General features: G+C 36.7%; 1 protein-coding gene across 1 annotated transcript in view; it reads right to left on the bottom strand.

Annotated features, from left to right (window-relative positions):
* LOC150081007 (uncharacterized) overlaps positions 1–13,808 on the bottom strand; it is a 193,640-nt gene that overhangs the window by 51,470 nt on the left and 128,362 nt on the right. The window contains exon 9 of the mRNA XM_090380885.1: positions 8,457–8,611. Within this exon, the coding sequence (XP_090237011.1) occupies positions 8,457–8,611 (155 nt within the window). The remainder of the gene's footprint in view (positions 1–8,456; positions 8,612–13,808) is intronic.

Below are 13,808 nucleotides of genomic sequence, written 5' to 3' on the forward strand. Positions count from 1 at the left end.
ATGAAGCATAACAACTAACAGCAACCTTTATTGTACATATAAAAATTTCGATCACTATCTTAACATATAGCAATTATAAAACAAATATTCTTAATACAAGATGATTTAAACACCTTTGTTAGGCGTTTCTGTTAAGTCCTATTAACTTCATCAGTAAGAGAGCATACTCTTTAACTTCAACAGAAACATTAATAAGTAAATAGATTTATAATTTTTTTTCTTCCTTAACTACTTAGTGTTTGAGTGAAATATTTAACTTTCAATATTTTGATCTGGTAATGCTATTCACACAGTATACCTGATAAACCATTGTTAAAAAATCAATCAGAGGCAATAACTGCTTAAGGTTGGCACTGAGTGACCGTTAAATCATACAGAATTTCAACTGGTTCTAAGGCATAAAAGTAGTATTTTCAGAGAAGTGAAATCTGAATGTTACCCAAAGATGCACATCCACACCTCATTTGTTAGCATTAAAAAAAAATATATATCAGATTTTTTAAATAAGTACATTTTATTTCATGAAAAAGAAGCTGTTATTGGATGATAAATTGTGAATTGAAATTATTCTTTCTGACAGCTTAGATCAAATGCCATTGACAGAATTAAAAATCAAACTACAGTAAAATTGAAAAATGTTAGTTAAAAATTCTCATTGCAAATGCTACATAGCCAATGAAAGAATCCTTGCAAAATTTATCAACTAAAGATAACTATACCACCTATATCTTCAACTGTTCACTTATTGATTTAGTGAGAAATTTATATCTGTTGATTTAGTGCATTGATGTCACCAAACTTGTGGCTTATTGTTCTCAGATTCATTAGCATTCACATTAGTTGAGGCATATGATGCAAGAAAGCAAGCTTATACAGCATCAGCAAAAAAAAAAAAAAAAAAAAAAAACCTTCCCATTTTGCCCATCCGGTCGCTCCAAATGTTTGTCTAGTTCAGCCTTAAATTTCATTTAAGCTATCAACTTCCACAACAACAGATGGAAGTCTGTTCCAGCAATCAACTACCAGCTGGTTAAATTCAAACTTCCGCACATCTATTCTACAACAGTCTTTCCTCAATTGGAATCTATGCCCCCCTCAGGTTCTTAGTCTGAGCAAGTGTAAATATCCTGTCAGCACTGAGCCTGCTCAAACCATTTGAGGCCTTATACACCTCAATCAGAACACCTCGCAGGTGCCTAGTCTCCAGATGCTGCGAATTGCAAAACTTGAACCTTTCTTCATAAGTGCACCCCTTTGTTCCTTTCACCAATCTTGTTGCCCTTCTCTGTACTCGTTCTAGCAACTCTACATCCTTCCTAAAATGAGGTCTCCAGACCGGTACGCTTGAGTACACAGTACTCAAGCTGTGGCCTGACCACTGCCTTATACAAGGGGATAAGGAGGTGATTATCCCCTTGTATAAGGCAGAAATCTCTCTGCCTTATACAAGGGAATTTATCTCTGCTAGAAAAATTCCTATATATCATTGACCAAACTCCATGACCTGCTCTGACAGCCCAACTGCACTGCTCAGAGAACTTCATATCTGACTCCACAATTACCCCCAAGTCTTTTTCATTCTCCATGTCCCTAAGTGTAGTGCCACACAGTTGGTATGTTTCTCTTGAGTTACCGCTACCCATATGCTGTACTTTGCATTTGTCAATGTTAAACTTCACTTGCCACTTCTCAGCCCATCTGTCTAACTTTTCTAGATCCTGTTGCGGTAGCATACTATCATTAGTGTCATTAACAACCCTGCCAACTTTTGTATTGTCTGCAAACTTGGACATTAAGCCTGATATACCTTCATTAACATCATTGATAAATAAACAAAACAGCAATGGGCCAGCACTTAACCCTTAGTGACTCCACATAGAGCAGTCTCTATTTATTACCACTCTCTGCCATCTCCCACTCAACCATCCCTTTATCCATTGCAGCAACTTTCCCTTAATGCCATACCCTCCAATTTGTACAACAGTCTTCCATGAACAGTATCAAAAGCTTTCCTGAAATCCAAGTATATGATATCAAAATTATTTTTTGAATCCAGTTCCTTTGTATCCACATCATAGTATCCAATCAAATTGGTCAGATAAGACTTCCCCTTAACAAACCCATGCTGTGTCTGAACTATTACTGCAGTCTTGTCTAGGTGATCCTGTAACATAATTATGGCTAAGATTTGATTTGATTTGATTTGATTTAAGAGTTCTTGGCGCAAGAGCTACTGTGGCTAAAATGCGCCTGTAAGATTTAATTTATCGGTTTTGTTCTAATTGGTATATTGCTGCTAATAATTTCCAAGAGTAATAGATAATACTTAGTTTTATATTTGATTATAGTAATTTATTTTCTTGAGGAACTGAAAAACATCTGCTATATTTTTTCTATCTTCCAGTATGGTTTTGAGAGTGAGAGGGTGATGTTTGTTTAGCTCTTTGAAGGAGTTTCGGCGATCATCTGCAAAAGCTGGACAAGTAATCAGTACGTGTTCTACTGTTTGTTGTGTGTGACAGATAGGGCATAGGGGGGGATCTTCTCCTTGCAAAAGATAAGAGTGACTGAAATACGTGTGTCCTATCCTTAATCTAGCAAGTATCACTTCATCGCGCCTATTTTTCTGAATGCTGGATTTCCATGGCTGGAGTAATATTTTAATCTGATGCAATTTGTTAGTGGTAAGTACTTGCCATTGCTGCTGCCAGTGATGTTTCCCACTGCGATCAATAACGTGTTTGTAGTCAGAGAAAGAGATATATTCTGATGCAGAAATATTGTTCTTGGTTTCTTTAGCAGCTCTGTCTGCTTGTTCGTTACCATGTATTCCGACATGGCTTGGGATCCAGCAAAATCTAATGTTACGATGTTGTTCAAGGAGTTTTGATATTTTGTATTGAATCTGCTGTTGTAGTGGATGTTTGTTAGAACTGATATTTTGTATTGCCATCATGGAACTACGGGAGTCAGTAAAAATTATGCTGTTTTGAAAACTTGAATGGTCGATTTTGTTCAATGCTAGCATAATGGCTTGCAGTTCTGCAGTATAAATGCTACAGTCTTTTGGGAGTTTTTGAGCCAATGTGATGTCAGAAAAGTAAACTGCCGCTCCCACATGAGAATCAGTTTTGGATCCATCTGTATATAGAAAGCAATGATCTGAAAATTGTGCCTTATAAGCAGCGTGCAGCTGTTGATGGTTTATATGAGAAAGGGTTTGTTTTCCCCAAATGTGGAAGGAAAAGTCGCATAAAGGTTGTCGGATTATCCATGGTGGGGTAGACTGCTTCGTCAGTGGAATTATGTTATCCAGGTTAAGCTCTCTACTGAGAAGAAGGTTTTTTAATCTCACATTCGCAGGTTTATTGATTCTTTGTTGTTGCTGATAATGTTGTTCCCATTCAGAAATAAAAAGGGTTTTCTGTAGAGGGTGGTCTGGTAAGGATTTTATTTTAGCTGCGTAAGAGAGTAATTGATTTTGTCTTCTGATTTGCAGAGGAGGTTCTTGAGCTTCAGCGTACAGGCTCTGCACGGGTGAGGTGCGGAAAGCTCCAAGGGCTAAACGGAGTGCGCAGTGATGTACTGGGTCGAGCCATCTCAGGGCACTAGGTCTTGCCGAGTCATAGACTGGGGCACCATAGTCTAGCTTAGACCGAATGAGAAGGCGATATAAACGTAGTAGGATTGTCCTGTCTGCTCCCCAGGATAAAGCGGATAGGACCTTCAAGATGTTCATTTTCTTCAAACAGTGGACTCTTATGTGACTGATATGCTCTAGGAAAGTCAGTTTTTTGTCAAAAACTAATCCTAAGAAACGGACACTATTTTTAACTGGGATGATCTGTTCTTTCAGCCTGAGTTCTGGGTCAGGATGGAGATTCCTTTTTCTGCAGAAATGTATACATGCAGTCTTTTGTACCGATATTCTATATCCATTTCTTTCTGTCCATTTTATGACTCTGTTAATGGCTACTTGCAATTGCCGTTCTATTGTCCTCATATGCTGCGCTTGATAAGAAATGCTGAAATCATCAGCATAAACAGTTGTAAAAATATTGTTTGGGATTTGTTCTATTATTGTGCTGAAGTGGATTGCAAAAAAGTGTGGCACTAAGTACAGATCCTTGAGGGACCCCTTCTTCTTGATAATATATATTAGAGAGTGTATTGTTCATTCGAACTTGGAAGGTCCGATTCTTAAGGAAGTTATGTATGTAGAGGGGTAGATGTCCTCTAAGGCCAAGTTGATGTAACCTTTTAAGAATACCATATCGCCACGTGGTATCATATGCCTTTTGGATATCAAAATTAACCATGACTTGGTGTTGTTTCCTGAGAAAAGCATTTCTTACTTGATTTTCCAGTTGTATAAGTACATCCAAGGTACAGCGATTTTTTCTAAAGCCAAATTGTTCTGAGTTGAGAAGACCATTATTTTCTAGATACCATGTTAGTCTATTGTTGACCATTTTCTCTAAGATCTTGCCTAAGCAGCTAGTCAAAGCTATGGGACGATAGTTCTGTGGGTCGGATAGATCTTTTCCCTGTTTTGGGAGAGCTAGTATTATTGCGTGGTGCCATTTGTTTGGGAAAGAATTTTCAAGGTATATTTTGTTGTATAGGTCTAACAGGGCTAATTGGGACTGTTCATCTAATTGTTGTATCATTGCATAGTGGATTTCGTCAGGACCGACGGCACTGTGTTTCACCTGTAACAAAGTTTGTTTTAGTTCTGCTACAGTGAGCAGCAAGTTGTATTGTTCACACTGATTGCTAGAAAAGTTTAGTTTTATTTTTTCGGCCTCTTTCTTGTACGTTTTGAAAGCTGTGGGGTATGCACAATTAGCAGATGTATTCGAAAAATTTTCACCAAGCACATTGACTATATCTAAGGTATTTGTAACCAACTGTCCCTTCCAACTTAGCAATGGTGAGGGGTTTAATTGAGAACTGTTTGACATCCTTCTGATCTTTTTCCAGATAAGTGTAGCTGGTGTGGAAATAGTTATAGTGGATGCAAATTTCATCCAAGCAGCTTTTTTGCTTATTTTTTGTACTTGAATTGTATCAGATTGTCTGTTGTTGGATTTCTGCGAAAGAGGTTCCAGGCTCTATTTCTCTCTTTTTTAGCTTCCCAGCACTCTTTGTTCCACCATGGTTTTGGATATATTCTAATGTTAGAAGATGTTTTGGGTATTGTCTTTTCCGCAGCTTGAAGCATACTATCAGTAACATAGGCTACTGATGTTTGTACTGATTCTCGTTTAATAATGTTGCAGTCTAACTTGGCTAGTAACCTGAATGTTTCCCAATCTGCATCATATATTTTCCATCTGGGGTGCCTACTGGCTTGACATGGCGTTTTCTTCATGATTTTCAAAATAATGGGGTAGTGGTCACTGCTCAATGGAGTCTCGTGCACGCTCCATTTAGTCATAGGGAACAGTGTTGGAGAACAGATTGATAAGTCTATTGCAGAACTTCTTTTTGATGGAAGGTGGAGATATGTGTGTGTGCCATCATTTAAAATCATTAGGTTGTTATCGACAACTAATTTTTCTATTTGCTTACCCTTTTGGTCTATTTTGGGATCGCCCCATAGTGGGTGATGTCCATTTAAGTCACCTAAGATACAGAATGGAGATGGTAGTTGAGTGATCAGCTCTTCGAAATCCTTAAATTGGAATTCTTGATTAGGGGGTAGGTATATTGAGGCTATGGTAATGTTGAAGCCTATTGCTAGACGGACTGCGACTGCTTCTAATGGTGTGTTCAATGGTATTGTTTGGGAAGGTACATGTCTGTTAACTAATATTGCAACTCCTCCTCTCGTTGTTCCATTCGTTATGCGATCCTTTCTATATATGATATAATTTTTGATTATACTATTATCCTGTGGTTTTAAATAGGTTTCTTGTAGGCAGATACTTAGTGGGTGGTACTGGGTGATGAGGTCTATAACATCATTAGTGTTTGAGCGAAAACCTCGACAGTTCCATTGGATAATTGTACCTGTCATCTGAGGTTAGATGTTCCCTCGGATTGCTTCCTTTGGGCTGATTTAACTTTGTCTACCTTGGTTTTGTCTTTCTTTGAAAAATATGGTCTACCCGTATCCATTTCTTCTTCAGTGAAGATTTCGAGAATTGGTTCCTCTCCTTGGTTTCTTGCATCTGTATCCATTTGTTCTGCAATCTTTTTTCCTGTATTACCTATCTTTTCTTTGTTTCCTTTTCGCCTTACATTTTCTGAATTATCTGGTGGGAAAGATAACGGAGTATTGATAATCTTTTCTTGTTTTTGTGATGGAGATGGTTTGTAAAACTCACGAACCCATTCTGAGATGGATTCTCCTGGGGGGATTGTGACATCCGTTTGTGTGCCACAACATTTTGAAATGGGTAATTTAATTTCCGGAGCCTTTTTGGTTGTGGTAATCTGTGCATAAGAAGGTTTGTTTGCTGTATTTATTGTAATCGCCTTTTTAGCTTCCTGATATGAAACTCCATTTTCTGCTTTGTATTTTTGTATCATTTTTTTCTTCTTCCAAATTTCACACTCTCTTGAATATGCAGTATGTTCCCCTTTACAATTTACACATTTCTGGTTTCCAGCTGTGCAAGTAGAAGTGGCATGTTCTTGCGAACCACAGTTTGCACATGTTAATTTTCCTCTACATACTGTCTGCGAGTGACCAAACTTCTGACAGTTGAAACAACGGAGAGGGTTCGGGATGTACGGTCTTATATTGCAGTGTAGATATCCAGCTTTTACTGATCTGGGTGCTTTAGGCGTGTTGAAAGTGAGTATCAGATTCCTGGTGGGGGTGATTATCCCTTCTTTTTTAATTGTAATTCTTTTAACACTAATGACTCCTTGTTCCTGAAGCTCGATTTGAATTTCCTCTTCGGGCACATTTAGTAGGTCCCATTCCGTAATGACACCTTTTGAGGTATTTAATGTATTGTGTGGGGATACCATTACTGGTATTCCTGCAAAGGTTGTCATTTGTAATAATTTTTCGGAGTGTTTAGCATTGGCTGTTTCTACCAATATGTCGCCTGATTTTAGTCTTTTAACTTGTTTTGGTGGGCCAACATAACTCTCAAGAGTCTTTTGTATGAGAAAGGGTGACAATTGCCCTACCGCTTTCTCAGTATTTGAATGTATAATAATGTATGTTGGGGAAATTAAAACTTTAACGTCTGTTTTTAATCTCTTTGTGGAGACAGAGTCATTTGTATCGCCTTTTCTGATTGCCTTAGAGGTGTCTCCGAAAGAACTAGATTTCTCATATCTTGGGTCAGTTCTATTCGGGTCTGTTGACCCAGTGGATTCCTGGGTATTGGAGTCAGTTCGCTCCATTTCGCCCTGGAAGGGAGAGCTTTTTCCTTCCAGGTTACCGGCCCCGCCACGTGGAGGCAGGAGCAGTGCCACCCTGTGACCAAGCACTAGGAGGTTAGTGATTAATATATAACAAAAATAAAAGGGAGAGAGAAGGTTGCTTTCCTTCCTAATCTAGTAAAGTTGCTTTCTTTACTATGGATTATTTAATTGTGTGTTAATAAATGCTTTAAATAAGGAAACGATTTCTACTTCAAGAAAGAGCGCTAATTCAGAGCAAAGTCACTTGATCACAGAATCGCTTGGCACTTGGGGCCTATGGCTAAGGGTTTGCTAACTTCCCTCACTGAGTCTCCAATACAATTGGATGGATTCCATCCACCCTAGGTGCCTTTTTTATGTTTAACTTCAACAATTTCTTCTCCACTTTGCTCTCAGTTATTACAAAATCACTTAGCTCCCTGTTAGAGTTTGATAAACTTCTGGCATTCCCCTCTTTGAATAACTCCTCATGTGTGAATGTAGATGCAAAATACTCATTCAGTTTATCAGCTACTTGAGCAGGATTATCAATAGTTGATCCATCTATGTTAAGTGGATCAATCTGATTCATCCTCTTCCTTCCTTCCTTCCTTCCTTCTAGAGTTTAATAAATAAAGAACTCTTTGCTGTTTTTCTTTGCATCCTTAACCAAAGATTTCTCATAATCTGCCTTTGCCTGCCTAACCTCACATTCATCACTCTCACATCCATTATGCAGCTGCAGTCACCAGTGATTCCTCTAAGACTATCTGAACACTGTTCTCCACATTTGTAACAACTATTAATGTAATTCCTAGCATCCTTGTACTCTCAAGGCTGTCCTGGGGTGTCTCTTGCTTGTATGAGCTGTTTTTAATAATAATTTCATTATAATGTTTATATTTAACAGTTTATATTCAGTTAGAATAACAATTTATATTTAGTTATATTTTACATTATATTAAAAGTTTATATTTAGTTAAATAAATGAAATAATTTTTGCTGTTATTTTATCCATAAATTTCATACTGATACTGCAATGACCTTTATTTCCATGTGGCTTACTCTAAACAGAACAAAATTTTTACCTCTCCAAGGTAGTAGAAATCTATATCTGAAGAAAGCAAGACCGAATCAGTAAGAATAACATAGTTCCCATCTGGGAAATAGTAGGTTGGGCCAGCAGCATGGAGCCGTGTTATGTTGCAGCTATCATCTGTAAGGTCTTGCTGATACAAAAACTCTGCAAAGGGATATACAAATAAGTTATTGTTGATTCAGAACATTAATAATTAGCATTTTATTGACTTAAACAGTGACAATATTTACAACCAAAAATGTACATATTTAACAAGCATATAAAAGACTGACTATTTGAGAAACAAGTAACACAGCTAAAACAAGATGTGAATGCAATAATCAATCCACTTACATCATAAATTATTTGTAAAAGAATAAGAGAAGTTTACCTCAATATGATACGGAAGTAGAACACTTCCGTTTGATACTCTCCAGAAATTAAAACAAATATCACATTACAGCAAAAAATAAATTGAAAACAATTAAAAAATCGAAAATATTATATTACTGAAATGTAATATTTTTGATTTTCGATTTAATGTAAATATTACATTACTTTAATGTAAAGTAAAGCATTCAAAGAATTAATACTGAAAGCTACTAGGCTTTTCATACCAAATAAGAAATACTGCTCTAGGCTTAGGCCCAAATGGATGACATAATGAGACTCGTGGCAGAGAAGAAAAATGCATGAGATGCATATAAATTGTTATGTGACACAGAAGCCTATGTAGATACAAGAAAGTCTGTAATAAAGTCACAAAGCAGGTTAGGCAAGTGAAGGCAGATTATGAAAAATCTTTGGCAAAGGGTGCAAAGAAAAACAGCAAAGACTTCTTTACTTATATAAACTCTAAAAGGAAAAGCATAAATCAGATTGGTACACTTGATATCAATGGTTTGACTGTAGATGATCATTATCAGATAGCTGCTGAACTAAATGAGTATTTTGCATCTACATTCACACGTGAGGAGTTATTCAAGGAGGAGAGGGCCAGGTGTTTATCAAAATCTAACAGGGAGTTAAATGATTTTGTAATAACTGAGAGCAAAGTGGAGGAGAAATTGTTGAAGATAAATATAAGAAAGGTACTTGGGGGTAGTGGAATCTATCCAGTTATATTAAAGGAGGCAGCAAAGGAAGTAAACAAACCCTTAGCCATAATTATGAGAGCTTCATTGGACTCAGGTGAGGTACCCATGGACTGGAGATGTGCAACTGTGACCTCAATTCACATAGAAGGATTAAATGGTGACACAAGTAATTACAGAAGTTTAACTTCTGTTCTAGGGAAATTAATGGGCGCACTGGTTAAAGTAGCAATGCAGGATCATCTAGACAAGTCTTCATTATAGTTCGGACACAGCATGGGTTTGTTAAGGGGAAGTCTTGTCTGACCAGTTTGATTGGATACTATGATGTGGTCACAGAGGAACTGGATGCAAAGAATAATTTTGATATCATATACTTGGATCTTAGAAGAGCTTTTGATACTGTTGAACATGGAAGACTGCTGCACAAATTTGAGCAGTGTGGCATTGGAGGCAAACTGCTGTTATGTATAAAGAGATGGTTGAGTGGGAGAAGACAGAATGGTAATCAATGGACACTACTCTATGTGGACTAATGTTATTATTGGCATCCCCCCAGGGTTCAGTGTTGGGTCCATTGTTGTTTTCTGTATTTATTAATGATAGTATATCAGGCTTAATGTCTAAGTTTGCAGACAGTACGAAAGGTGGCAGGGTTGTTATTGACACTAATGACAGTATGCTACTGCAACAGGATCTAGAAAAGTAGAGCAGATGGGCAGAGAGATGGCAACTAAAGTTTAACATTGATAAATGTTAAGTATTGCATATGGGTACCAGTAATCCTGTATCAACTGTGTGGCTACACTGAGGATGGTACAGAATGAAAAGTACCTGGGGGTAATTGTGCAGTCAGATATGATGTTTTCTGAGCAGTGCAAACAGTCTGCAAGAGTAGCTCATGGTGTCTTCTCAATGACATACAGGAATTTTTCTAGCAGGGATAAGGAAGTGATTATCTCCTTGTATAAGGCAATGGTCAGGCCACACATTGAGTACTGTGTACAGGTCATTTTAAGAAATGATGTAGAGCTGCTGGAATGAGTACAGAGAAGGGCAAAAAGATTAATGAATGGAACAAAGGTTTGCTCTTATGAAGAAAGGCTTAAGTTTTGCAAATTACAGTGTCTGGAGACTAGGCACCTGTGAGGTGATCTGATTGAGGTGTATAAGGACTTGAATGGTTTGAGCGTACTCAATGCTGATGTGATTCTTCCTCTTGCTCAGATTCCGCACCTGAGGGGGGCATATATTCAAATTGAGGAAAGACAGTTATAGAATAGACAGCGGAAATTTGCCTTTAGCCAGCGGGCGGTTGATTGTTGGAACAAACTTCCATCTGTCATTGTAGAAGTTGACAGTTTAAATAAATTCTAGGCCGAACTAGACAAACAGTTGTGGTGAATGGATGGGTGAAATGAGAAGGGTTATTTTATTTTATTTTTTTTTTTTTTGACTGGTGCTGTATAAGCTAGCTTTCTCACATCATATGCCTCTACTAATGCTAATGCTCATTTTGTGGAATCTTAGTAATACATTTTTTTTTTAGAATAATTAAATAATTAACTATAATAATAAAAATCACTGATACAGGAGAATATGCTTTGGAACTTAATTTTCCAGATATTCATACACACTATTTTAAGTGCAAAAACAGTAACTATTTTTCTGGTGCTAGAAAATCAGCTGGACTGATTTAACAAAAACTGAAGAACATTTCAACATGCTGTCAAACATGCATGACAATCCAATTTGTCATAACACTTTAAAGGGCATTTTGTCATGCATTTTGACAGAACATAGCCCTTTAAAGAATATTAGGTAGGAGTTAATAAATAAGACCCTCAACAAAGTAGAAAAAATGAGCATTGACAATGAACAATGGAGTTTGAATAAGTGCTGTTAAGTTATACTTCCAAAAAAAAAAATAAAAGGGATGTCATCCTCACCTTTCGCATAACTGTTGGTTAGCAGTGGAGAAAGCTGCAATCCAACTCAGTAAAGGCAAATTTGCAAAGAGCATACTGGTGCCAGAAAACAGTATCCTTACAGGTGTTAATGGGGTGCTGGGAACATTAAAAGGGTGAAAAAGAAAATTTTGAATTCTAATTTATGTTTTGCCTCACAAATAGTCCTATCAGAGATAGGAAAATGATTAAAATAGCTTTTATGAGCACCAAAATTAATTTCTTATAAGCCCTTTCTTATTTAGTTTATTAATTTTTATTTCATGTTTGTGAGTTTGTTTGGTTATCAAGCAATCATAATTATGACTTGGTCAATCTAATTTATATTTTACCTTTTAATATCAATTGTTAATACAAGGAAATCACTTTAAATGAGAATTCATGAAAATGTGAATAACTCTGAATAAAAAGAGTTCTAACTTGAACATAAAATTTACAATTACATCCCTTATTCTCTGATACTACTTAATTTGTCACAAAAACATTAAGAATGATCATCACTGTGATCACAACATAACAGAGAATGACAAAGCATGTGCAAAACACTGTCTGTGTTCACATTCTCAATTCTCACATTCACATTCTCAATCTCTGAATATTTTCAAAGATTCCATATTGAAGATTTTGATGGTGCCTTATAACAAAGATAAGATAGATAAGAAGAGAAGAGAGATTAGGCAGCAAACTCAAGTAAAGGACATTCTTATCAAAACTAAAGAACTAAAATGGTCTTGGGCAGGACACATAGCTCGAAGACATGATGACAGATGGACTAAAAAAAACAGAATGGTACCCAAGAGGAGCTAAGAGAAAACCTGGAAGACAACAAAGGAGATGGACAGATGAAATTCATGAGTTTGTGGGTAGTAAATGAATGGGCATTGCACAAAACAGAAGGAACTGGAAAGTTATTGGAGAGGCCTTCATGCTCGAAAACAGTACGTGCAGTACGTCGCAAAACTGAATATTCCCATTCTCAATCTCTCTGGATATTTTCAAAACATTCCATATGGCAGATGTTGATGATGCCTTATGACACTGAAACTGGCTATTTTGAAGTAATGTTCCATCATGAACATACACTGCTCTATGGTGAACACCATGTTCATATGCTGGTCTCACTGAGCATGAGCAGTCAAAGTTATTGACAGGTTATGTAATAAGTAGAATAAAGGATGTCACCTGTATATTTAATGGTTTCTAGCACTCTTTTACTTGAATTTATTTGTATTTTTATGTGTTCTCATTTAAAATTATTGCTCTGCAATTTATTTGCATATTGTTCTAAGACTTAATTATTGCCAGTGAAATTTTAATTTTGGTTTTTTAGTTTTGTATTTAGAGGTTGTCAACTATACTTATGCACATACATGTGTTTTTAGTTTTCTATTATTGGGTGATTGCTCTGAAGCATCTGTGGTTGGTGTGGTTTCTTCAAGCAGGCTACAAAAATATATCCTTTATGAATTTACAAGGGCATATATCTGCCAATGAAGTTGTCTCTGCAGTAACCCTCCCAACCTTACTCTTCTGGTTTGTTATTATTTGTCTAATAGTTGGTGTCAGCATTTGCTTCAGTTTGGGAAATATATTTGCATCATTCTGGCTGCAATTGCATCTATCATATCATGATTTTGTTCAGTGTGTTTCTCAGAGTGAGTATTGGTTATTGCTTGTAAATTTCTTTCTTTTGTTTGTTTTGTCAAATTTATTTTTATTGCATTTCTTGTTTAGCTAAAAGAAGCAGCAATGCCAGTCTTTAGTGCGATGCAATGCACCTGGGCCTATGATTGTTCAAGATGCAACCAAAGAGGGTAATACTCTTGATCTGGTTATCAGAAGTGATCATTCGTGTATTAAGAATTTGCAGGAAAAAGGAACAGACAGTTTTTAAATTCTGTACAGTGGGACCAACTGATGATGTTACCAACAGCATATTCTAAGTGCGAAGCATTCAAGGAAAAAAATTTTGGAAGCTACTAGGTTTTTGTTCCAACTAAGAAAGACTGCTCTGGGTTTAGGCCCAAATGGATGTCAGATGAACTAATGAGACTTGTGGCAGAGAAGAAAATGCAAAGGATGCATATAAATTATCAGGCGACACAGAAGCCTATGGCAGATATAAGCTAGTCTGTAATCAAGTCACAAAGGTGATTACGCAAGCAAAGGCATATTAAGTGAAATCTTTGGCAAAGGATACTAAGAAAAACAACAAGGATTTCTTTACTTATATAAACTAAAAGGAAGGGGATGAATCAGATTGGTCCACTGGATATTGATGGTTCATCTGTTTATGATCTT

The sequence above is a fragment of the Mastigoproctus giganteus genome, chromosome 9 (genome assembly GCF_048544385.1).
Source record: "Mastigoproctus giganteus isolate SK-2022 chromosome 9, ASM4854438v1, whole genome shotgun sequence".
In the NCBI taxonomy this organism is placed as follows: Eukaryota; Metazoa; Arthropoda; class Arachnida; order Uropygi; family Thelyphonidae; genus Mastigoproctus; species Mastigoproctus giganteus.